This window comes from Myodes glareolus, chromosome 4, assembly GCF_982192425.1.
Source record: "Myodes glareolus chromosome 4, mMyoGla1.1, whole genome shotgun sequence".
Taxonomy (NCBI): Eukaryota; Metazoa; Chordata; class Mammalia; order Rodentia; family Cricetidae; genus Myodes; species Myodes glareolus.
The window spans coordinates 16,103,752-16,127,443 of NC_142029.1; the positions used below are offsets into that span (position 1 = coordinate 16,103,752).

The 23,692-nt window shown below is 52.3% G+C and overlaps 4 protein-coding genes across 6 annotated transcripts; 1 reads left to right on the forward strand and 3 right to left on the reverse strand.

Annotated features, from left to right (window-relative positions):
• Positions 1-180: 180 nt before the first annotated feature.
• Zmynd10 (zinc finger MYND-type containing 10) lies at positions 181-4,992 on the reverse strand. The gene is made up of 12 exons (XM_048424422.3): positions 4,764-4,992; positions 4,405-4,513; positions 2,654-2,770; positions 2,510-2,563; positions 2,255-2,392; positions 2,075-2,163; positions 1,879-1,979; positions 1,447-1,619; positions 1,106-1,231; positions 902-1,023; positions 671-796; positions 181-577 (listed from the first exon to the last, which is right to left on the reverse strand). Exons 1-12 carry the CDS (start codon positions 4,853-4,855, stop codon positions 502-504), a joined length of 1,323 nt encoding a protein of 440 aa, XP_048280379.3. The 5' UTR covers positions 4,856-4,992; the 3' UTR covers positions 181-501.
• Positions 4,993-7,446: 2,454 nt separating this feature from the next.
• On the reverse strand, positions 7,447-10,861 carry Nprl2 (NPR2 like, GATOR1 complex subunit). The gene is made up of 11 exons (XM_048423234.3): positions 10,625-10,861; positions 10,034-10,125; positions 9,788-9,956; positions 9,536-9,644; positions 9,013-9,149; positions 8,816-8,913; positions 8,659-8,695; positions 8,454-8,547; positions 8,262-8,379; positions 7,880-8,022; positions 7,447-7,795 (listed from the first exon to the last, which is right to left on the reverse strand). Exons 1-11 carry the CDS (start codon positions 10,700-10,702, stop codon positions 7,728-7,730), a joined length of 1,143 nt encoding a protein of 380 aa, XP_048279191.1. The 5' UTR covers positions 10,703-10,861; the 3' UTR covers positions 7,447-7,727.
• A 23-nt stretch (positions 10,862-10,884) lies between these two features.
• Cyb561d2 (cytochrome b561 family member D2) lies at positions 10,885-13,543 on the forward strand. 3 transcript variants are annotated; one of them, XM_048423236.3, is made up of 4 exons: positions 10,885-11,043; positions 11,442-11,595; positions 12,040-12,077; positions 12,720-13,543. In XM_048423236.3, exons 2-4 carry the CDS (start codon positions 11,469-11,471, stop codon positions 13,221-13,223), a joined length of 669 nt encoding a protein of 222 aa, XP_048279193.1. In that variant the 5' UTR covers positions 10,885-11,043; positions 11,442-11,468; the 3' UTR covers positions 13,224-13,543. The 3 variants fall into 3 exon arrangements, with proteins under 3 accessions (XP_048279193.1, XP_048279195.1, XP_048279194.1); XM_048423237.3 differs by lacking the exon at positions 10,885-11,043 and adding an exon at positions 11,185-11,286; XM_048423238.2 differs by lacking the exon at positions 11,442-11,595 and having other exon boundaries at positions 10,899-11,043.
• A 919-nt stretch (positions 13,544-14,462) lies between these two features.
• Tmem115 (transmembrane protein 115) lies at positions 14,463-18,983 on the reverse strand. Its single transcript, XM_048423235.3, has 2 exons — positions 17,645-18,983; positions 14,463-15,247 (listed from the first exon to the last, which is right to left on the reverse strand). Exons 1-2 carry the CDS (start codon positions 18,493-18,495, stop codon positions 15,043-15,045), a joined length of 1,056 nt encoding a protein of 351 aa, XP_048279192.1. The 5' UTR covers positions 18,496-18,983; the 3' UTR covers positions 14,463-15,042.
• Positions 18,984-23,692: the final 4,709 nt, after the last annotated feature.

Here is a 23,692-nt window from a genome sequence, read left to right on the forward strand (position 1 = left end):
GGCGGGAAAGAGCGGCGGAGAACGCAATGGAAACCGAGGCGAGCTGACAGTGTGGACTTGTGGGCGGGGCACGGCACTGGGGTGGACGCTTTCAAAGAGCCCCTTCCCAGGCTTTGCTTCCAGTATTCGCCCCTTGTCCCCTCCCCCGCCCCCAACGACAAGGGCAAAGCGCCACACTGATGTGTTTCATGAGGTCTGCTTTACTGAGATAAAGGAAGAGGGTCTCCACATCCGGCCCCTGCTTACACCCCCCCAGCCCTGTCTGTCCGCTTGCTGATGCTGCGGCCCGGTTCTCTTCTCTACGTATTCGCGGGGTGGGGCAGGAAGTGAAGAGCCTTTGCTTGACTGTACGTCGACTGGTGGTGGTTTGCAGCTCTACTTGACTCAGCTGTACTCACCGCCAGGGAAATTGAGGTCTGACAGGGGGGCCAGGCAGAGTTCCTGAGGCTCAGAGTCACATTCTGGGTGAGCTCTTCCGTCGGCCCTCAGAACCTGCAGCCTTCACTTGGCTCTGTCACCTTGGGCTGCTAGAACACACGTCTTTCCGTGCTTCTCCCAGTGTTTGACTTGGCACTCCCTGCAGGGGGGGTGGGTTGCATGAGGGTGACAGTGCATGTGGGAGGACCCAGGGTTGGAGCTTAGGGGGACGGAGGTCCTGGGGTCCCCTTACCTGCAGCAATACCACACACTCTGGCATCTGGAGCAGCGCTTGGAGGCCTCGGCATTGCAGTAAGCACAGCGGGGCTTCTCTGGAGCTATGGCCTCTAGGACGTCTAGCCTGTAGGTTTCAGCCCACCTGGGGTAGGGGCCAAGAAGATGTGACTGGATCTGACAGGTAGGGGCACAGAAGCCCTCTATGTCCCATGCACCTGTCTTGAGCCACGCTCGCAGCAGGCCTTACCTCTGTGCCTGCTGGCGCAGATCCCGCTCTGAGGGGCTGAAGACATGCTGCAGCTGGTGCTTGGCAATGGCCTGCCATTTGCCTTTGTTCTCCCGCTCCAGCCGGTCCCAGATTTCCGGGATCTAAGAGAAAGTAAGGGAGAGGAGAGGAAGGAGCTGGCAAAGTGGATCATGGCCCTGAGCTACTAACGGTCTGGGTGCCTACCTGTTCCAACACTAGCTCTTTCTTAGGGGGCTGGGTTTCAGCCAGGGCCAGGTGAGCCAGGAAAGCCTTCAGGTCAGCAAGGTTGGGCAGCTGGTCCAGTAGTATATCCGTGAGGAAGGCCTGAAGCTGCAAAGGGATCCAGGGAAGGCCACTGTGAAACGGGTCCTGGCCGGAGGGAGTCCCTAAGCTGGGTTGGGGGTACTTGGAGGGTTTATGTCTCACTAGCTCCCATGTCATCTGAAGCCGATGTTGTGGAAAGAGGACAGGGTCAGGCAGGGATGCAGTGGGGGTGGGGTGGGGGTGGTGGCAGAAGGGTTGGGTAGGGTAGCTGAGCTCCCCACCTTGAGCAGCTGCCCCTTAGCGAAGCTTGTAAGGCAGTATCGGGCTTGGGCCTCTGGGCTGAGCAGCAGATTGTACAGGGCGATCCACACCTGCCCGTCCAGCTTGTTTAGTCTCTGCTGCTCTGAGGGGGCCACTGTCTGCCAGCGGCCATTCTCAAATTGCTGCAGCTTGCCTGGGGAGGAGAACTAGGTCACTGGATGCAGGCGTTGTATTCTCCGGAGTGTGTGGATGGGAGGATTGAGAACTGCCTGGCAAGGTTAGAAAACCCGGGCCCCCAGACTTGTCTGCCTCAGAGTCAAAAATCTAGCCCTATTTTGGGTGAGGCATCCTGGTGTCTTCAGTGTGCGGGCTGTCCGGCTGTCTGCTTCCATTAACCATGAGGATCTTCTGGAAGCAGCCAGTTAAGTCCTGGCAGGTGGGAGAGGCCTTACCTCCTTCCCGCCGGCTCCAGGGGCTGTGCTCCAGCAGCTCCACCAGGAGACAGGGCAAGTTGTGCGTACTGAGCATGCGGTTCAAGGTACTCAGGGAAAGGCTGGGGGGAGGGGTAAGGGGGGAGGGGTAACAGAAGTTACAAGCAGAATAGTGCAGCCCTTTGCTGCCCGCCCCAGGTGCTAGAGGGTGGCCCACCTGTCCACACAGTCTGTGATGTAGCGAAGCACCGAGAGCGCTTTCAGTGAGATCTCAAACTCCATTGTCTCGGCCTGTTTCTGCAGCTCCTGGTGGGGGGAGCGCGGGCACATAGCGTTCACCCCTGCCTCTGGAGGCCTCACTTCGAGGTCTGGCCACCTCCAGGAAACCTTAACTTACTTGCATAGGGGTATTATCCTGGGACCGTTCTTCCTCAGATGGGTCACCACAGCCAGTCCGGGCCACCAGCAGTGTCAGCTTGCGGTGGCAATAGTCCACTAAGTCCAGTATCCTGTCATCTGCTGATTCACACACCTCCTGGGGGGCAGGGAGGAGCTATTTCAGTATTCGATATTGATGATACCCTTCTCCACAGATCCATCCCACCAGGCTCGGGCCTGCAGAAATGGCTTCTTGACAAGGCTGGTGCTTCACCTTGTGGAAGAACACGGTTTCTAGAAGATTGATGATGGAGGCCTCATGGTGTACCTGCCAAAGAGAACAGGGCTGGGCTGTGAGGGAGAGACGGGGGCTGTTAGCTAGCTTTCGTCTTCAGGACCCTGTGAAGGCCCAGCTCACCACCATGTATATGGGAAAGGTATTCTGGGGCTTGAAGTCCTCTAGCCTGCACAGCACGGGGAACACCTTCTGTTTCCACACCTCCACTGCGATCAGCTCCTCCACCAGTGTGGGGACCTGCAAAGGGCAGGGGAGGAAGAGAGATGGCATGGACCCGCCTTGGCATCACAGCTCTCTGGCGCCTGCTTTAGCCCAGCTTAGTTCTCCAACTCTCCTGGGCCCTTAGACCCGCCCCTCAGGTTCCATAAGCACCCCAGGGTCCCTGATGTACTGTAAAGCCTTCATTTCTGTGTTTCCATATCTCTGACAGGATAGTAGCCTCCTTACCTGTGGATAAACTTTACTGTCCCTCTTGTACCTTACCCCAGCCTCTCCAGCTAGGCTTCTCTTTTAGGTCAGCCCTCCTTTTCATGTCCTTACTCTGGTCTTTGTCACCTGGTCTGCCAGGCTGTGTGCTGTGGCCTCACTCTTAGGCCCTTTACTGTGTTCTATTCCTAGACCATCCCTGATTCCCCTCTGTATGCTGTGAATGTGTTTTATTGCCATTGGTTAGTAAAGAAGCTGCTTTTGGCCAATGGCTTAACAGAGTAAAGCCAGGCAGATACAGAGATGTAGAGAGAGAGTAGGCGGAGTCAGAGAGATGCCATGTAGCTGCTGAAGGAGACAGATGCCCTGAATCTTGCTGGTAAACCACAAGTCTTGTGGCAATACATAAAATAATGGAAATGGGCTAATTTAAGATAAAGGAGCTAGCTAGTAATATGCTTAAGCTAATGGCCAAGCAATATTTTAATATAGTTTCTGTGTGATTATTTTGGGTCTGGGAAGCCATGAAACAAATGAGCAGTCTCTGTCTACACATCTCCCAGTGCCCAGCTCTGCCTTTTTCTCGCAGGATAACCCCTTTACACACACTAGGGTTACCCTGGCCCCTTCTCCCGCCAGGCATCTTCCTGGTCTCTACCTTCTCCTCTTATATAAGAAAGGCTGCTCTTCCCACTTTGAAAGCCCCACTTCCTCTTTAATGAGGGTCTCTTTTGGCCTCAGTCAACTCAGGGTGATATGAGCACTTGGTTGCTCTAGGAGGAGCAAGACAGCCCAGGCAAGTCTAGAACCCACGACTGTCTCCCTAATTAGCCTTTGTATCCACCTAGGTACAATAGGAAACATAGCCAAGTATAGTGATGGGCAGGCCTGCAGTCCCAGCACTTGGGAGTCAGAAACAGGAAGTTTGGGAGCTAACAGCAGCCTGGGTTGCGGATCAACACCTTATCTCAAAATAAATGGAAGAAACCTAGCCCATTTTCCCCCACTTAGGAATGACAGGCATACCAGGCCAGAAGGAAGAACAGGTACCCAGTGTCCCCAAGAGGAAGAGTAGAAAGGCAGAAATTATAATGGTACATTATTTGTGTTTTAATAAATAAAGCTTGACTGGAGATCAAAGTGCAAAGCAACTACACTGGTACACACCTTTAATCCCAGCAGCCACACTAGCTAGCCACAGAGGCCTGATGGTGTGGTGCATGCCTTTAATCCCAGCTCTAGAGAGGAATATAAAATGGGAGGAGTCAGGTCTCCTCTGTCTCAGTCTGAGGTTTCCTGGAGGTAGGATCACCCATTTTGGTCTGAGGTAGAGGTAAGAGCCAGGGCATGGCTGCTTTGCTTTTCTGATCTTCAGCTTGAACCCCAACATCTGTCTCTGGGTTTTTATTACTCGTGCTACAAGGAATCCTGTGACCTTACCGTACCTTCCCGTGGGTCACCAGCAGTTCCTGGATGGGCTCGCCCTGGCTGACAGTGGCGTCAAGGATGGCCTGCATGTTCAGCTTCTCCAGGTTCTCGTGCTGCCTGTTCCACCTGCCCCCAAGGGACGTGTGATAGTGGGTGTACAAATGTGCAACGGGAGTGCACATTGCAGGTGGGGGCTGGATCTACTGGAGCCTGTGTGATCCTGTCCTGAGGCCAGAGGTGCGGCAGAAGCCACACACTTCTCTCCCAAAGAGCTTTGCCTCCCACCTGGAGCTCCCTCCACACTGGGCCACCCCTTCTCCAATGGCAGCTCCTCTACTAGAGGACCAGGTGACCCCACCTATTGCAGCTGCCTCACCCTTCGGATCCCATCTCCCTTAGCTGGAAGCTGCGCAGGCCCCGCACCAACACATCAGCCTCCCCAGGCAGCAACAGCTCCAGGTCGCCCATGCTGGGGGGACCAGGACTAGTTTGGCTTTTGGGCGGTTGTAATGCAGCAGTCGGAATAGGGGAAACTGACAGACTTCAGTGGCGGGACCAAAGTCTGGCATAGAACAGTTGCTAAGCCGTTGAGGCGCGTCGATTTCGTCGCCATGGAAACGAGTGAGCTTGGCGCCTGCGTAGAGTCCTTCTGATGCCCCGCTTGCCACGCCCACCTCCCTGCCAATAAGCTGCCGGAGACTGGCCACACCTCTCCAGGGCCTGAGCAGTTGTGGACAACTTGGATCCTCACCGCTCCTGCAGCCGCACTGTCTGAGCTTTTCATGGGGTAACTATAGCGGTCTCTCATGAGACCGACGTAACTGCACTCTAGACTCTCCCCGGAAGCTGGCTTTTATTTTTTTTGGAGACAGGGTCCTACTTTGTGACCCAGGCTGGCCTGGAACTTCCTATGTGTATTAAATTGGCCTCCAAGCCATAGCGATCTGTGAGCCTCTGCTCAGTCTCTTTCGTGCTGAAATCAAAGGCCTGTGTTCCCAGATTCAGCCCAGCAACCAGGAGTCCTAAAGATGCGCACCTAACATTCCCTCCTCCAGGATGGCCCTGTTGGCACCCAAAATGCTAGACCACAGCACTTACCAGCTCTGAAGGACTTATCTCTCACCCCCTCTCCCACCTCCATGATTCAGTTTTTGTACCATCCCCCTACTAAGTTTATTTTTAAATTATGTGTCTGTGCACAAGCACATGTGTGTGCAGGTGCCCATGGTGTAAGCCCCTTGAGCCACAGGAGTGGCCAGGTTCCACTCACAGAATACTCTAAGTACCCTAACTGCTGGACCCTGCTCCATCCTACAGAGTAAAAAGCCCAATCTCTGGACATGAATTTTCACCAGTCTCCACCCTAAAAAGTCCCACCTACTTCCCAAGAAGCTCTATATAAGCCCCGTGTCCTTTCAGTTTGCTGCTGTTTCTCGCTCCAGCAGAGGCAGCCCCCTCCTGGTGTTGGGGAATATTATTCTAAGGTGTGTTGCTTTTGTTTATGCTGCATTTGTTTAACTCTGTAAAGCTGTGATTCTTTGCCTGTCTAAAATACTTGATGGTCTAATAAAGAGCTGAATGGCCAATAGTGAGGCAGGAGCAAGGATAAGCGGGGCTGGCAGGCAGAGTGTATAAATAGAAGGAAAACTGAGGAAGAAGAGGAGCAATGGAGAGAACAAAGGGAGGACCCCAGGGGCCACCCAGCCAGCCAGCCAGCCAGCCAGCCATGGAGTAAGAGTGAAAGTAAGAAAAGGAAAAAGTCCAGAGGCAAAAGGTAGTTGGGATAATTTAAGAAAAGCTGGCACAAAACAAGCCAAGGCCAGGCACTCACAAGGAAGGAAAAGTCTCCCTGTGTGTTTACTTGGAGCTGGGTAGCAGGTCCCCCAAAGAGCAAGAGTAAAACATCAAACATCTTGGTTTTTTTCCCCCTCCCAATAAATCTCTCGTGTGAGGTCTGTTGTGTGGTGTGATTGCGGTATTCCTTGGCTCTCAGCTGCCAGGATACCTTTCCATTTGCGCTATAATGCTTACACATGGAGGCCAGAGGCATTGAATCCCTTGGAGTTGGAGTCATAGGCAATTGTGAGCTGTCCCACGTGGGTGCTGGGAACTAAACTCCGGTCTTCTGCAGGAGCAGTAGTGATCTTAACCTCTGAGTCACCTCTCCAGCACCTCACCCTCTCTCTTTGAGACAGGGTCTCATTATACAGCTAAGACCAAGCTGGAGCTCACTGTAGAGCCAGGGCTGGTCCAAATCTCCCCTTCTTGGTCAACTTCCCAAATGTTGGGGTTTCAGGTGTGCACCCCATGCTTGTTTCTCTGCCCTAGCCTCACTGGCTTCGCTTCAGTTCCTCATACACTCCTTTGGTTTTTTGAGGTAGGTGTTACTATGTCACCCAGGCTGGCTTTAAACACATATATCCAAGCTGTCCTTGAACCTGAAGCAACTCTCCTACACCAGCCTCCTGAGTGTTGGTTATTACAAGAATGCATTACTACATTTGGCCCTTGCTTTAGGGTTTTGAACTTATTTCTTCTGGAATACTCTTCTTCCTGCAAGGTCCAGCTTCTGTCTCCCAAGTAAGGTCTTTCTTGGCATTCTAATCCGGAGTATCTCTTGGTCCCTTCTGAGTCTGGCTCTTTTGGTTTACAGGCCCAGAGCTTTGGTCATAGCTGAGTCGGTAGAGGACTTGCCTAGCATGCACAAAGACTTGGACCCAGCACGGTATACACGGGGCGTGGGAGTGTAAGTGTAACCCAGGAACCAGAGACAGGAGACTCAGAAGTTCAAGGTCATCTGTTACACAGATGTCTCAAAACACACACTTTTCCCCCCAGCCCACTGCAAAAAAAAAAAACAAAAAAAAACAAAACACCATATTAGAAACTTATGAGTGCCTAGGTGTAGTGGTGCACACCTTTAATCCCAGCAGTCAGAGCTCTATGAGTTGAGGGCCAGCCTGGGCTACACAGTGAATCCCAGGACAGCCAAAGCTACATAGTGAGATCCTGTCTCAAAAAAATCACTCCCCTCGCAATAAGACAAAAACCAAACCAGACCAAACCAAAACCATACTGTTTACTTGGCCATTGTCACTTCTGTCCACTAGATGGCACTCCAGCCAGGCCAGGCTAGCCGGCATGACTAGCACAATCTTTAGTGATTGGCTGAGCCTTGGCTGAGCCAGTATTCAAAACTCCAAAGGACGAAGGAGATGACTTGATTCATAGAACCGAGGATCATCTCCAGACCATACGTCCTAGCCTACTTTTCTGGCCCCCGTGGACCAATGAGGGCGTAGCAGGGGCAAGTAGCCATAGCCATATGCTCCAGTTAGCCTCACTTCCAGCAAATGATGATGTTGGGGTCGTTTTCAAGCCGCTCATCCAGTTCGTGGTAGCTCATGCCTGGTGGTATGAGGGAGGCAAGGTCAGCTGCCTTGCAGGGTCAGTCAGCCCTCACCTCACCCAGCCTGCCCCGCCTGCCTCCACCTGTCTTGCAGCAGATCTCATCATAGCTGTGGCAGCCTGTGTAAAGGCGGGCAGGGTGGCTCCGTTCCTCCCGAGACACTCGAACTGGATACTTCTGTAGTCTCCGGATGAGGTTCTTCATAAGCCCAAACTGGATCAGCTTCCTGAAGTGATGGTTGGGGAAGAGCGCTGGTACCCCAGCCTAGCCAACCTTTCCTTCAGTGCCTTACAGGCCAGGGTGGCCTCCAAGGTCACCATCTCCAGAAAGGCTGCCTGGACTAGTGGGCCATATACTTATACTCATTGGGAATCTCCTGCTTCCTATTAGACTCGAGGCTCCTCCCTAGGGACTCAAGACCAAGAACCAAGAACCCAGCGCACAAGCCAGAGAATGCCCTCTGACCTCTCATCGACGTGCTGCAACTGCTGGGGGTGGCGTCCGATGAGGTCTCGCACAGTGGTGCCGGGGCTCAGACTGCAGTACAGCTGGAATACGTCTCGGAGACTGGCCCTTTTGTGCCCTGTGGGTGCCACAGTCAGCTTCCTAGGTGGCCCTGTCCTCCCCAGATCGGTCTCCCACAGGGTTTGCCACTACCTTGTTTGGTGACGTAGGAGAGGCATGCCTCCTGCAGGGACTTGTCATCTACCAGGTCCTGGACTTTTGGGGTCGGGCAGTACACATTGGAGTACTAGAACACAGCGGGGCATAAGGACCTGAATGATGTACTTGGGGGTCTGGCTTGATCTGGTCCAGGCCATATGGTTCCCATTTTACTTAACTATATCCCAGTCCCACCTACCTGGAGGATGGAGACCAGTGTCACAACACCATAGTACCTGGGGGAAACAGATGCGCTTAGCTTCCAAACACCATGCCTTCCCACCGCCACACTCAGGATCCTTTGGCTCCCCTCTGACTGGTGGCCCCCTAGTGGGCATAACTGTATCTGCACTCACAGCAGGTTCTGAATGGCAATGCGCACCAGGTTGAGCTCCACATCCGCCTCAGCAGAGATCTTTTGGACATGGCGGAAGCCATCAATGTAGGGCAGGATCTGAAAAGAGGAAAGCAAGGTCGGCAAGGGTGAACGGAAGCTAAGGTTGTGGGAGGCCCAAGGTGGTAATACTTGAGAGAGGACCTGTATACCGTATACCTGCTGTGTGGTGAGGTCCCACTGAGAGTTGAAGAAATCCTCTTTGTCTTTGGTAAAGACGGGCACATCATACTCCTGAGCCACAGGAGGGTCAGGCCGCTGCTCAATCACTTTCAAGTGGATGGTGTTTGATTCATCTGTGGGGACCCCACCACATCCTCAGTGTCATCTTTCCCAAGGGGCCCTCAGCCACTACTTAACTCTTAACTCTCCGGGCATTAACTGAGGCAGGCAGGTGGGTCCTGGGAGGATCATTCTTCCTCTTTTATGGAGCAAGAAACTAAGGCCCAGAGAGGGGGAAGAATGTTGCCAAGATACTTCTTCAGTAGTGCTGAAGAATTCTGCTGCCTGCTCCTCCACCCCCATGAATACCGAACTCTCAGACATCATTGCTTCAACCCACAGCTATCTCTTCCCCACCAACTTGTCCAAGAATCCTGTCCTCCTGCAGCGGCTACACTCATTTCTGTGCTCTCCCCTCCTTCCTCTATTCATATACTGTCCCGAGAGAGGCCGCCCATACCAATGGGTAGAGTGCACCGGCCAGTGGCATTTAGTTCTTCCAGTAAGATGGCCATGATAGGTACCAACTTCTGCTTGCTCTCCTCTGTGGACACAAAGCTGCTTTCAAGCTGGACAGAACATGGACAACATAGTTGAGTAGACTCAGAGCTGGCTGCATTCTGAACTAGCTGTCGGAGGCTAGGGATTGGAGACATGGGAACCGTTTCCCCAGCTGTGCCTGCCATGCACCCAAGCCCATCATGTTGCAGACCTCCAGTGTGGTCAAGTAGCCAGCCAGCTTTTTGACAATGGGTTCAAGGGCACAAGTCTTGGCCTGAGCATCACACACGAAGCCCAAGTTGAAGAGGAGGGCATTGCGGCTGTACTTCTTATGTTCAATGCACACAGGGCAGCCAATCAGCTTCTTCTCCATGGCCGTGCTGGATGGGTAGAGGAGAGTCAGCCCGCCCACAAGCCAGTCTGGGACCCTTCTGCTCCCACCCCACCAGGACCTCACACAGTGATAAGCTTGTTCTGTAACTCAGGCTTGGTGATGATGTACACTTGGACAGTGTCAAACAGTTCTCGGGAGATGAAATCCTCAGGGACCTGCGGGGGGGCAATGATGAGATGCCCTCAGACACTGGGATTGGGTGGTTATACATCCCACCCAGGCACAAGTCCGCTACTGTTTTCTTTCCCTCATCTGCCTAGTATTTCACTCTTTTGTGTTTCCAAACACATGCTATGCTTCGGAAAGCTTCCTGGCTCTTGCGTTCATTATTCCCACTGCCTGGAATACTCTACTCTCACCTAACTTTTACACATCATTTGTGTCTCAATTCAGTGACTCTCTTGGGTCATTTAACCCTCCATGAGACCGATCACCTCCCTGAATCCTATAGCCTGATTTGCCACAAAATCCGCTTGTGTGGCAAATCTCCCTCCCCTACTAGAAACCAAAGACCTGGGTCTGTGTATCCTCTCCATTCAAGGAATGGAGTGATAAGCCTGGAGGTAGCACAGGGACCCACAATCCCTCCAGGCAGCCTGGTGAGCTCCGAAGAGCATCCCTCTCCTCGTCCGGTCCCGGGAGTGTGAAAGGCACCTGATAGGTAATTTTGGGTCCTAGCGTTGGGTGGAATTCGCTGAAGAATATGCATTCGATGCGGCAGCTGCTGCCCATGGCGCTGACTGGTCCTGAGTCTGTAGTCACTTGTCTTTCGTGTGGTGGTCGCCTCCACCCCTGGGAACACCTGTCAAAAAGAGAAAGAGGCCTGAGCTAGGTTACACAGGTTAGTGAACGCCAACCAAAAGCTCCGTCAACTCAACAGCGCCTGCGCAGCGCGCCTCGGAGGCGGGGCTGGCGCTGGATGGGCTGGGAGGGGGCTTGTCCCAGGAAGTCTTGGGTGGGTGGACAACGCACCCGGAAGTGAAGTGCCTCCGTAAAGGAGCGGTGGCGCGGCTGGCGGGCCCGGGGGTCCGGTTTATTTTGGAGGAAGTCACTGCGTCGAACCTGAGAAACAGGTGAGAAAGGAAAATTCCTACCGTGGAGGTACAGCGTGCTAGGTGCACGTGGGGAGGCAATGTGCAAAGAGACTCACGCTTAACTGGAAAGCGACTGGGAACTACAATTCCCGTAGTGCTCCGCGCCTTCCGTTCCGGCTAGTGATGATGTGCTGCATTTTGGGATTTGTAGTTTTACTTGTCCTCACGCATTCCCACCTTTACGATGCGATCAGTACCACTTCAAATACAGGTGTTTGACAGGTAGACTTTGTTAAGTTGGGACTGTTCTTGGGGCCTACTTTGTTCTTCTCCTGTCCTAACTTCTCCGGAAAAAAAGTGGCATTCCTGTCCCAAATTACTGTCCTCAGTGAGGCTTGGACAGTGGGCACACTTGCCAACGCCTACGATGCTTTCAGGCTGTACAGCTATCAGCTGGGCTGATCATGGCCCTTTCTGTGGAGACGGAGTCGCACATCTACCGAGCTCTGCGCACTGCCTCTGGGGCTGCAGCCCACCTTGTGGCCTTGGGCTTTACCATCTTTGTGACTGTACTTGCCAAACCTGGCTCCAGTAAGTAGATAGAACTCATAGTTGACTTATGGGAAGTGAAAAGCCACTTTTCTTGGGGAATAGGGGCAATAGGAAGTGAAGGGCTTAACTCGTGGGGACAGTCTTGGCTGGCTGAGGAATATTACGTCCTGGGGAGAGTAGATCGGTGCAGGGGCTCTGCCAGCCTGGCCAAGCTTCAGAGAGTACATGGTTTCTTTTTGACTTGGCATTTCTTTCCTGACTCATGGAGCTGCTGGAAGAAGGAGCTGCCAGAGGAGTGGCAGAGCATGCTCTCTGCCCCAGGAAGTGAGTAGGGGTGGGTGGCTAAGATGAGCTTGTTACAAAGGGATTCGCATTTTGGCACCTCTTTAGGTGAATGTGGGCTGTTCACGTTCAGGCTGTAGGGTTGGACATGCTGGTTTCTTTTTTCCCTCTGCTCCATGAGGCTTCCTCTTCTCATTCCAGGTTTGTTCTCCTGGCACCCTGTTCTTATGTCTCTGGCTGTAAGTAGTAGATCTGGGTAACTTTTAGGGGTAGAGTGTGGGCATAGGTGGTGACTCTCAGAATCCTTGAGGGCATCTAGTGCCAGCTTAGGAGTTGTGTGTTCCAACTACTGCCTGTGACATATATCCAAGGGTTGAAAGATGGTGTTCAAGACCAGGACAAATAGGGGACGCTCACCCAAGCACAAAATGAGGCTTCTCTCATCTCCAGCCAGGAAGCTGAAAAATTACATTTGGAGATTGCTCTGTCCCTAAAAACCTTAGTTTATGGTGATGTATCTAATTTTCCCTGAAACAGGGCACCCATGTGGACAGCTCTTGCCGAGAAATTGTATCCAGCCTCATGGGAGGCAAACAAAGCTTGTGAATCATTTATTACTGCCACGTCTCAAACCTTGTTTGCTGGGTAACTTAGCAGAGTTGACATTTCAGAAAAGTACCTAGGGAGAAGTCTGGAGAGGCAGCCGTCCCTAACTACTCAGGGCAGACATTTTGCCCCACACACAGGGCCTTCCACCGTTTCACCAAATGCAGCATCTTGTCCTTGGGGAAGGGAATGAAGGAAGATGGGGCAGAGTGCACCTGAGTGGAGGGTTATCTAAGGTGCATACAGCACTCTCATTTGAGTCTTTGTCTCCTTAGTTCTCCTTCCTGATGACCGAGGCACTCCTGATGTTTTCTCCGGAGAGTTCACTGCTGCGTTCCCTCTCACGGAAGGTTCGAGCACGCTGCCACTGGGTGCTTCAGCTGCTAGCCCTACTCTGTGCTCTGTTGGGTCTAGGGCTTGTCATCCTCCACAAAGAGCAGCTTGGAAAAGCACACCTGGCCACCCGACATGGGCAGGCAGGGCTGTTAGCTGTGCTGTGGGCAGGTCTGCAGTGTTCAGGGGGCGTGGGGCTGCTCTACCCCAAGTTGCTGCCCCGATGGCCCCTGGCAAAGCTGAAACTCTACCATGCCACTTCAGGGTTGGTGGGCTACCTGCTGGGTAGTGCCAGCCTCCTGCTGGGTATGTACTCATCCTGGTTCACTGGTACTGTCACTGGTGGTGCTTGGTACCTGGCTCTGCTGTGCCCTGTCCTTACCAGCTTGGTAATAATGAACCAAGTGAGCAATGCCTACCTGTACCGCAAGAGGATCCAACCATGACCTTCCCAGATACCAGGAAGCCTGGATTTGCACCTCAGCATAGGACCTGGGGCTATAAACCTGCTTGACCCTGTCAGGGAACATTCAGGTACTAGGGCACTCAGGTAGATTGGTTGACATTTCTGCTCCTCGTGATGGAGTGCCCTCCCTTTTCTTTTCTTGCTATCAGCTCAGGGGAGCCCAAATCATGTGTCTGATGAAGTTGGGGTTGCAACACTGACTCCCCAGCCATACAGCTTAGATTTGTATTGGTATGTCCAGAATCATGAATGAAAAAAATAAAATAAACAGAAAACTGAAAATAAAAAAACTGGAAAGACTATGGGAGGAGCAGTGCCGCTGGGACCCCTGGGTGGCGTTCTCCCAGAATCCTGCCTCTAAGCTTTCTGCTACACCCAGTGCATTAGTAGGTGGCATGTGGACAGCACAGCTGTTTCCAGCGAAGTCCTGGAGTCTGGGAACATGGTTAGCTCAGTGGCGGGAGGGAGAAGGACTGTTTCCACAGGTTTCCTGCACAGGGCACAACTTCGACCTGAACCAAGGTTAGTTATGGTCGCAGGTGGATCTCTGTGAGTTCAAGACCAGCCTGGTCAACGAAGCCAAAGCTATAATAGTAAGACCCTTTCTCGAAAAAGAAAGTTGAATCATAAACAAGAAAAACTTTCCTTTTGATTTCAGACAGTTTCACATCTCCCGTGTGGGCTTTGAACCTGCTGTGTGGCCAAGGATGATAGCTCAATCTCAGATCCTCTGCCTCCACTTCTGAGCACTGGGATAACAGTGTGACCATATATACCATGTGTATATGTACCATGCCCCTCTTACGCAGTGCTGGGACTCAAACCAGAGCTCTGTAAACACTAAACAAGTGCTCCTAGCGACTGAGCTCCACCTTCAGCCACAGGTTTTTCTTTGAGATAGGGATTATAGGCATTTGCCACTTTGCCCTGCCTAAGATAACTCCTTAAGATGGAGAGGACTTCAGCTGTCAGGTCCTCTTGCACAGGGCCTTCCTAATAGACTGAGGAGATAAAAAGGAGTAAGGGACTGAGGTAATAGCTCTGACCAGATTGCTTAGTAGCAGGCATGTAGTAGAGAAGAGGTGGGGCAATGGAATTCTTAGTGAGGTGGAGTTGCCATGGAACTGAGCCCTAGGACCCAGAAAACACATTTAATTTTGCATTTGGTAAGGACGAGAGGGCTGCACAAGGTGGCCTAACGGAGCCAGGGAGCCACACCTCAAAGAACCGCTTTATTGATACTGTGAGGCTGGGCTTGGCTGCCCGCTCAGGTGGTCCTGTAGAAAATACCTGGGAGCTGTGGTGGCTCTGGCTAGACAGTCACTGCCACAGCAGAAGGGCACAAGAAACCCTGACATGAATGCAGTCTGGGGGCGGGCAGAGATGTACAGACCCATACTGGTTGGGCCCCCAGGACATTTTTGGCAAATTCAAATCCTTGCCTTGGCTCAGGGCTGTTGGCAACCAGTTTCCAATGTGACGGCTGGCCCAGGAGCTGCAACACCGGTGCCCCTGCAGCCACTGCCTTGGTGAGGAACTGTACCTGCTGAGGTACAGTCTTACCACAAATGGGGGTCTGGACTGGCTGATGCTCAGAGGCCCCATACCTGGCACTGTGGTTGTCTGGAGTTGGAACCAGGTAGCAAGGGTCCCATGTAGTGTTGCTGAGAAACAGCAGAAGGCCAAAGAGACCCCCAGAAGGCCCTCCTCCCCCTCCTCAGAGCAGTCAGTGCCCTGGAGTAGCTGAGACACATCAGGGAGGGCGTGGGGGCAGAGGAGCTACACTCAGTGGTCTGGAGTTACAGTTTTGGAGGAGATGCCTCAAAGGTAATGAGACTGGATTCTGGGGCAGTCCCCTTCCCTGTGGGTGTGGAAGCTTTTTCTGAGGGCAGAGGACTGTCCTTTTTTGCCCCAGCCTCCTCTTCATCATCATCCATGCTGGGCCAGACAGACTGATCCTCCACTTTCTTCAGCCGCTCATTGAGAGCCTTTAGGGCCAGTTGCCTAAAGCCAGAAAAGAGAAGACAGGTCATATTGGTCTCGGGAGAGGCACACACTCTTCAATCTTCCTCAGAAGGCCAACTCCTCCCACCAGAGATTGGTTCCCAGACTGGTCCCATGGTTTCCCTTCCTCATGCAGGGTCCAGGAGACTGGCCCAGGATCTGCTTTGCCAATTAGAATGTGGAGCTTCCTAGTCCTCGACAGACCTCTAGTCGAAGGCTGCAGTCCACCTCACAGGCCTGCTTCCGGAGTTTGTTGGCTGGAGATGGATCTAGTGCCTCAGGGCAGACAGGTGGAATGTCTTAGTCCCTAGGGATGAACTCCTGCCTGTGCACAGGTGTCATATCCAGAGACAGGGTCCTTCATTTGTGTGCTATTATGGATTAAACCTAGGGCTAGCACTCTACCACAGAGCTATATTCCCAGCACTTAAAACAAACAAATCTTTTTTTTTTTTTTTTAACGAATCATTTTTTTAAGGCAAGTCTTGTTAATAAAACCCTCCATGCTGGCTTCAAGCTAGCTCTTATAGCCCAGGCAGACCTTGAACTCATGATCCTCCTGTCCCAGCCTCCTGAGCAGAGGGGATTATGGGCCTGTCTCACCAGGCTCAGCTAGGGAAGGGGTTAATGAAGCAGCATCAACTTCAATCATTTCACCCTTCCTAACTATGATAATCTTCCTAAGAAGCTTCCCAAAGCCACCCAAGTCTTAGCAGAGCCCAGGTAGAAGAGAAATAGCCCACGTGGGCATGCACAGAGCACACCCTATTGTCAGGGGGCAGACTTGGTGAGAAAATACACCTGGGAATTTTATGTAGATACCCAGAAAGACTCAAGCTGTAGGGCCCAGAACTAGCCTGCAGCATGCTTTGGGTGCTTTTCCACACCTTGGACACCAGCAGGGAACTCCTTCAAGGAAGATGTGCCCTACTCACTGAGCAACACAGCCTCAGTGAAGAACAAGGTCCCAAGTCTTCAGCAGTCTGGCCCCAGAAGGTCAAGTGGGCACTTGTAGCTGGTCACTGTGGACCCCGGTGGCTCAGCCTATTTACCACTAAAGGCTTCCAAGATCAAAGAGTCTACCATGCCAAGGAAAAAGATAGGAAAAGCAACAGGGACAAGGGCATTAAAAACCCAACACACTCCAACCTGGCCCAGTAACACACCTTCTCTGTCACTCCCCAGACTACTCTAGGAGATGTCCTTGCCGGTAGTCAATTTCCTACTTCCTGCTTGTAGTCCTCTGGGTCTGAGAGTGGCATACAGTCAGAGGACAAATTGTTTGTAAGAGTAATGCCCACTCCACGTAAGCCAAGAACTATCAGACTATGCCAGGAACCCGTCTCTTGCCCCAATCGCCACTCTCCCTTTTCTGTCCATTTTCTTGATCCTAGACAGTGGTTTTTTGAATGACCAGTCAATCACAGCAATTCAAGACCTCTTACTGGGGCAAGGGTAACCTCTGGTCCAATCCCATTCAAACAGCTGGAAAGTTCAGCCTTCCTCTATTAAATGAGGTCAAGATGGAATTGTCGTTAGGACACCCCCAAAAACCTTTGAGCTGTAGGGCCCAGAATTAGGCCTGCAGCATGCCCGGGTGTGTTTCCTCACCTACTGCTGGTAACTCCCTCAAGGAAGATGTGTTCTACACTCGTCTACACCGCAGCAGCAGCAGCAGCAGGAGTGAATAAGCCCGAGAGCATTCCTCCACTGAGGTCAGGAACCCGCCTCGCAGGTGAGCAAAGGCAGGAACCTCTGACAAAGGCTGAGCAGCAGGCTTGGGAGAGATGGCCTGAAAAGTCTCAAAAATAACACTGGACACTATAAAGAGTCCACAGGTCTGAGGAAGTAAAAGCTTTCTCCTGCCTTGACTACAGTGTCCAGTGAAATTACTGATGCTGTAGACACCCTGGGTTGTAGGTCTCAGACCTGCCTGCTGTGGTCAGTAGGTGCCCACAGTGGGTCATTCAGCCTGTCCCCTATGTGTGGTGACACATGCCTGAAAGAGGATTAAGTTTAGTAATACCCCAAGCATCCTGCATTAAGTGGAAGGAAACACTTAAGGACACAGACATTGTTCCCCTCTCCATCACAGGAGAAAGGGACCAACAGTCTCTGTCTCCTACAGGACCAGTGTCTCGAATCTGGAAATTCTGAGGCCAGACCAAAGGTGACTGGGCAGTCTGTAAACTGGTTAAGTGGCCAAGTGGTGAGAAACACACACCAGAGCCCAGAAGCCTACACACTGAGTTCCTTCCTCAAGGCCCAATCCTGAATCCGTTCGGAGGCTGCCCCCAACTCCAGGCTGTAGTTCTCCTGCCTATATAGAGCAAGCTCCTCAATAGATGGCCTGTGACCAAGTCTAGCTAGTCAAGATTCTGGAAGATTCCCAGTTACCTTCTCCGCTCGGCGTCTTGAGGGTCTGTGCCTGGGAGGCTGATAGTGATGGATGATGGGGCTCCCACATCATAGCGCTTTACGGTCTTCTGGCATATCTTGACTTTCACCAGGAGGCCATGCACCAGGTTCGCTAGCAGCCCCACCACAGGCTGCAGGATCTCCGGGAAGAAGGTGGCAAAAGCAAAATGGTCAGCCATGTCCCCTCGGCCCCGGCTATGGCGCTGATAGAAGCGAAGATACACCCAACTGGACAGCAGTCCAAAGCCGTAGGAAGCCAGGGCCGGGCTCTGGAGCAGCGTGGCCAACCGGAGCAGCAGCAGCAAAGCCAGCAACAGCATGGGAACTACGCTGACGCGGACCTGGGGCACTCGCAGGACCACACAGTCTCCCATAGTTTGCTTGAGTGCCACCAGGACACCACCCAGGAAACCCAGGGCGCCATGGATACGAATAGTGAACAGGTAGACCAAGTTGAAAGAAGCCATGTAGGTGAGGAGGTAGGCGAAGGCCCCCAGAAGCCCCACGGACACATTCACCACCGAGAAGAAGATGAGCAGCTCCAAGGCTCCCCAGAGGGGCTCTAGTAATCGCCCGGCCACCACCACTGTGGCCAGACTGATGGCCACGTCCCACACGTGCTGTTCCATCAGCCCATGGGTGGCCAGGGTCCAGATCCAGAAGTTGGGTGGAAATAGGTAGCCCGGGGTGACCGCCAGGCAGTCCGTGTCCACGGCGAAGGAAAGGAGATAGAGGAACAGTACCACGGCGCACAGCGCCTTCACCACCACGCTGGCGCTGGCCAGGATGGCCCCCAGATGCTGGCGGGCACCGGGGAGAGCACGTTGCATCTTCCCGGCGGACGTCGGCTTGAGGAAAGGTGAGGAAGGTGGCCTAGGGGCCTCCCCGGGGCCTCGACCCAGTCCGGCCCCGACGGGAGGCCCAGGCCCGGCTACTCACTGCTCTCTAGGAAGGCTCTGGTTCCGGTCTGGTCCGGCTGTAGCTCCAAGAGGAAGAGAAAGCCTTGCTGCCAGGCCAGAGCCTATGCTCCTGGCCGAGGACCTGAGGGTAGGCCCTGAGCGGCTTGGGCACGCCTGCCGGCCGGTTCCGTAGGCCCAGCGGCCAGGCTGGCCGGGCTAGCGTTGATCTCAAGGCTGGGCGTCCTCCATCCACTCTGAGGCTCTGCGGGGTACTGGATCTTGTTCCGGCCCAAGTCAAGACCGTTTAGCTCCTTCTGGGATAGGGTTTTGACTTGACGGTACCTCCTCCCTTCTCCGGGGCCGACAAACAGGGACGCCGCGCCTGCGCGCCCCCGGCGGTCGCCGCGGCCCTGTGCCCTCTGAGCGCTTGCCTTCCGGCTCCTCGGCATGCTGGGATACGGAGTCTGTGTACAAAGCCGAGCTGTTTCCGCATAGAACCACAAGTCCCAGAAGCCGTGCGCTCGACCGGTCCCGTAGAAGGCAAGGCGGGGGTGCTTGGGAGTTGTAGTTCTCAGGGTTGACGCCTCCAGTTCTGGGGGAGGGCGGAGGAGCCGGTTAGGGAAGTCGGGGCCAGGATAGGATCGCTGATCTGGAAAAGCGAGGTGTTGAGTGCGCAGCATAGCCTTGGGCCGCACACTTGTCGAGTTCTCTGGAGGGGAGTGACTATTTGTGATTTGTACAGGTGCAGCAGTGTTTTTGTGAGCGGGTACATAAGGATGTTGAACGGTTCTGGCGTGTTGTATCAATGTTCGTGAACTAATGAGAAACTCCGTGGTCTGGCTAGAACCCTTGTTCCGTTATTTGGAGTCAATGTGATATTGACCGAACATTTTTAAAGGGCAATTTCACAGACCTCCAAAATGGTGAGGATTTCAGGCTCCCCCCCTCCCCCGCGCCGCCCCCTTTGTTTTCAAGACAAATCGTCTCTGTGTAGCCCTGACTGTCCTGGAACTCACTTTGCAGTCCAGGCTGGTCTCGAACTCACAGAGATATGCCTGCCTCTGCCTCCCGAGTGCTGCGATTAAAGGTGTGCACCATCACCTCCCGGCATTTTTCTTACCTTAAGGATCAAAGAAGGCAGAAATGTGTCAGGTCATTTTGGGTGTTCACATTGTTCTTGTTCCAGTGAACTGGACCTGCCTCATGAACTGAGGTTTTTCACCTGAGGGGTAGCAAGGGGTGAGGCTTTGCTATTTCAGTGACTCTTCTCCCACCAGAGACTTGATTCCACTGGAGTTGAGAGAGCTCTCCCTACAGGTACCAGCCAACTTGAGGTCTGGGCTCAACTTCACACTATGGTGGCTGCCAGCAGGGTGTTTCTTGAGATTTATTTTAAAATATTTTTATTTACATGTATGCGTGTCTCTGCCATTATGAGTGCAGTTCACAGAGGCCACAAGAGGATGATGGGTCCCTGGAGCTGGAGTTAGGTTGTGAGTTAGCAGATGTGGGTGCTGGGGGTGGAACTCAGGTCCTCCGTAAGGACAGCAAGCACTTCTAACCACCAAGCCATCTCTCCAGTCCTGAGATTTGTGTTGTTGCTTTTAAAAAAGTGCATAGTTTTAAAGATGTGATGAATTCTATGACGAAGGACTTTATTATAAAATGCAGAACTCTTTCATCCCAGCACAACTGCTTGTGTGTCCAAAGCCGCCTTCCATCCTTTATTTCTGTCTGGGTTCCTACTGTATGCCACATACCAGTGTTTGTTAAGTTTGGTTTAGCAAATTAAAATACAGAGTTCCTGGGTGGTGGTGGCGCACACCTTTAATCCTGGCGCCTGGGAGGCAGAGGCAGGCAGATAGATCTCTGTGAGTTTGAGGCCAGTCTCGTTTAGAGTTAGTTTCAGGACAACCAAGGCTACACAGAGAAATCCCATCTTGACAAAACAAAATGAAACAAGATAAAACAAAGAAAAAACCGCAAACAAAACAACAACAATAATGAAAACCAACCAAAACAAAATTCAGAGTCAACAATTCAGCCAGATTTGAATTTTGAATAATTTTCAGGGTAGGGACGATGTCCCGTGCAATATATTACACACACACACACACACACGCACGTGCATGCACAAACATACACCTCCCCAACCAAAACAACCAACAACCCACTTTCCCTCAAAGAAAGAATAAGTTTATTCCGGGCCAAGTGTAAGCACAGATTATACGCGATGACACACCGTCAATATTGACAGTGGTCCATAAGAGTGAAGAGTCAAGGGCCAATCTCCCCTTTTTGTTTTTGTTTTTTTCAAGACAGGGTTTCTCTGTGTATCCCCGACTATCTTGGAACTCAATTCTCTAGACTAGACTGGCCTCAAACTCAGAACTCAGAGATCCATTTACCTCCGTCTTCCTAGTGCTGCGATTAAACGTGCGTACTACCACTGCCTGGTAAAAAGACCTATTTATTATTAATTTATTAATAATTTATCAGAGTCTGTGTGGTGGTGGTGCAGGCCAGTATTCTCGACAGTTGGGTGGCTGAGGCAGGATGAGCAGGAGTTCAAGACCACCTGTAGCTATGTAGTGAGTTTAAGTCACACTGGGCAACACGAGACTCTGTCTCAAAAGCTGGGCAGTGGTGACGCACACCTTTAATCCCAGCACTTGGGAGGCAGAGGCAGGTGGATCTCTGTGAGTTTGATGCCAATCTGGTCTACAGAGTGAGTTCTAGGACAGGCTCCAAAGCTACAGAGAAATCTTGTCTTGAAAAACCAACCAACCTGTTGGGTGGTGGTGGCGCATGCCTTTAATCCCAGGCAGGTGGATCTCTGTGATTTCGAGGCCAGCCTGGTCTACACTAGCTAGTTCCAGAGCTACAGAGAAACTGTGTCTCAAAAAAAAAAAAAAAAAGTGAAAAAGAAAAACCAACCAACAAACAAAACACAAAACAAAACAAAACATCAAAAAATTATCTGCAAATCTAACTGAACTTGATCTGACAACCCTGCCCCTGCCCCAAATCATGTGCGTTGTTTCAAAGCACAGGAGCTGTTTTGAGGTCTGAGGACAGCTCTTGCAACAGTGAGAGAAACCACATCTTGGCTGAGGCCTAGAATGTCCTTTATCTTGTTGAGAGATGGCTCAGCAATCAAGAGCACTGGCTGCTCTTTCTGAGTTCCTGAATTCTATTCCCGGCAACCACATGGTGGCTCACAGCCACCTATAATGAGATCTGGCGCCCTCTTCTGGCTTGCAGGCATACACGCAGACAGACACTGTATGCATAATAAATAAATCTAAAAATGTTTAGAATCCAAGTGTTTCCTCCAGCTAGTCCGTGTGTGTGTGTGTGTGTGTGTGTGTGTGTGTGTATGGACACAGCTGGCCCTCATGCTCTTGTGTGAGCATGTGTGTACGGCATCTATCACTTCCTACCTTATTTATTTTTGAGACAGGATTTCACTGTGCAGCCATGGGTGGCCTGGAACTCACTACATAGACCAGTCTGGTCTCAAACAAATAGGTCCACCTGCCTTGGCCTCTCCAGTGCTGGAATTATATTTATATTTATATTTCCCCTCACTGAACCGGGAACTCATCAGTCCACTTAGGCAAACTGGTTCCATGAACTCTGGGGTTCTGCCTCCTGTCCCAGCTCTTCAGGCCACCAACCCCCAGTGCTGGGTTATAGACCACTGCACCGGGCCTTGTACACGGGAGTTGAGACCCTGAACTCAGGTCCTCGTGTTTGCACAGCAGGCACGTTGCCGACTGAGTCATCTTCCAAGCTCTGCCACTTGAGACTTTAGCTGATTTTTTTTTTCAATTTTGAGAGGGTCTCATGTAGCCCAGTTCAGGCTTGGAACTCCCTGTGTAGCTAAGGATAGCCTTGAACTCCCGAGTCTCCTGTCTCCACTTCCCCAGTGTGGGTTCCAAGCAGGTACCACCACACCCAGCTTTCACTGATTTTCTTCAACCCTTCTCTTCTGGGGAGATAGGAGTTTTCCTCCCTTGCTCATCTGTGCTGTGGGGATGGATATGCTGGTAACTATGCTTGAGATCACGGTGAGAACTTAGCTGGCCAACCTCTAGGGGCCCAGAGTGAATGAGTCCCTGACCCTGCTACCTTGAGGAAGAGAGAGAGCATCCAATTTAGGAGCGTCCATGTTGGTGGCTTTAGTTCTCTCCCCATGAAAAGAACGCAGGGCCCAGGCTGGTGAGAGGACTCAGTGGGTACAGGACTTGCTGCCAAGCTTGACAACTGGAAGAACACCGTGCAAGGGCGCGAACACCTCAGGCTGTCTGCTGTCTTACCACTATGCTCATGCTAAAAAACCAAACCAAACCAAACCTAATGCAGAGGTCATAAACTAGAGTTAGTATTAAAATATACTTGGTGAACCAGTGTGGAATGGTAACCACACAAGCCCAGAGGACAGATGATCCGGCAAGATGTTTATCAATGAGGTGGACACCAACCTGAAAGGAGTCCTGTGACATCAGGTGGCCTGTGCCCCCTGTCTCCTGGCAACCAGACCAGCCGGGCCTATGCAGGGAGATCCCATCTGTCTGCCTCTCTCTGTCACACACACACACACACACACACACACACACACACACACACACAGAAGGGACTGTGTGTGTGGGAACTGTCCTGGCCTCTGATCTCCCTGACTCATGATGGAGTCCCCACTTGCTCGTGGCTGGACCAGATCCTGGCATCCTCAGGGCAGCAGGGTGGGTGTCGGAACTAACTTGTGTTGTTTCTCTCCAGGCAGAGGGTCTACTGTTAGGTCCTGGTCGGATCACATGGGCAGACAGAGGACAGACCTCAGCCTTATTGATCATCTCATTGCTCTCTCTCTCAGGGTCCTGGCCTGGCCTCGAGGCTCTGGGCGGTGCTCTTTTGCCCCCCTCTTGACAGTTTCTCTCCTGGAGGCTCGTGATATGAAACAAAGCCACGTCAAGGGTAGGAGTCCTATGACGCTCTTTGACCGCTGAGAAACAGGACGGCCTTGGCTTCTCCTCTGACAGAGTGGGGTGATACTCAGTGGTCACAGCCACCTGTCACCACAGCTACCCCGTCCTCAACCCAAGGCCCACACAGTGGATGAAAACTG

Bases quoted from the DNA above. Each gene is read 5' to 3' on its own strand.
- Zmynd10 (XM_048424422.3), bottom strand. From the start codon at position 4,855: ATGGGCGACCTGGAGCTGTTGCTGCCTGGGGAGGCTGATGTGTTGGTG. The intron at 2,393-2,509 runs GTGAAGCACCAG...CCTGCCCCCCAG, and splicing joins AAACCGTGTTCTTCCACAAG to GAGGTGTGTGAATCAGCAGA. The intron at 1,980-2,074 runs GTGGGCCACCCT...CCCTCCCCCCAG, and splicing joins ATCACAGACTGTGTGGACAG to CCTTTCCCTGAGTACCTTGA.
- Nprl2 (XM_048423234.3), bottom strand. From the start codon at position 10,702: ATGGGCAGCAGCTGCCGCATCGAATGCATATTCTTCAGCGAATTCCAC. The intron at 8,548-8,658 runs GTAGGTGGGACT...GCTGTGTTCTAG, and splicing joins CACTGGTCTCCATCCTCCAG to TACTCCAATGTGTACTGCCC. The intron at 8,023-8,261 runs GTCAGAGGGCAT...CCATCACTTCAG, and splicing joins TTGCAGCACGTCGATGAGAG to GAAGCTGATCCAGTTTGGGC.
- Cyb561d2 (XM_048423236.3), top strand. From the start codon at position 11,469: ATGGCCCTTTCTGTGGAGACGGAGTCGCACATCTACCGAGCTCTGCGC. The intron at 11,596-12,039 runs GTAAGTAGATAG...TTCTCATTCCAG, and splicing joins ACTTGCCAAACCTGGCTCCA to GTTTGTTCTCCTGGCACCCT. The intron at 12,078-12,719 runs GTAAGTAGTAGA...TTGTCTCCTTAG, and splicing joins CTGTTCTTATGTCTCTGGCT to TTCTCCTTCCTGATGACCGA.
- Tmem115 (XM_048423235.3), bottom strand. From the start codon at position 18,495: ATGCAACGTGCTCTCCCCGGTGCCCGCCAGCATCTGGGGGCCATCCTG. The intron at 15,248-17,644 runs GTAACTGGGAAT...TTCTGGCTTTAG, and splicing joins CAAGACGCCGAGCGGAGAAG to GCAACTGGCCCTAAAGGCTC.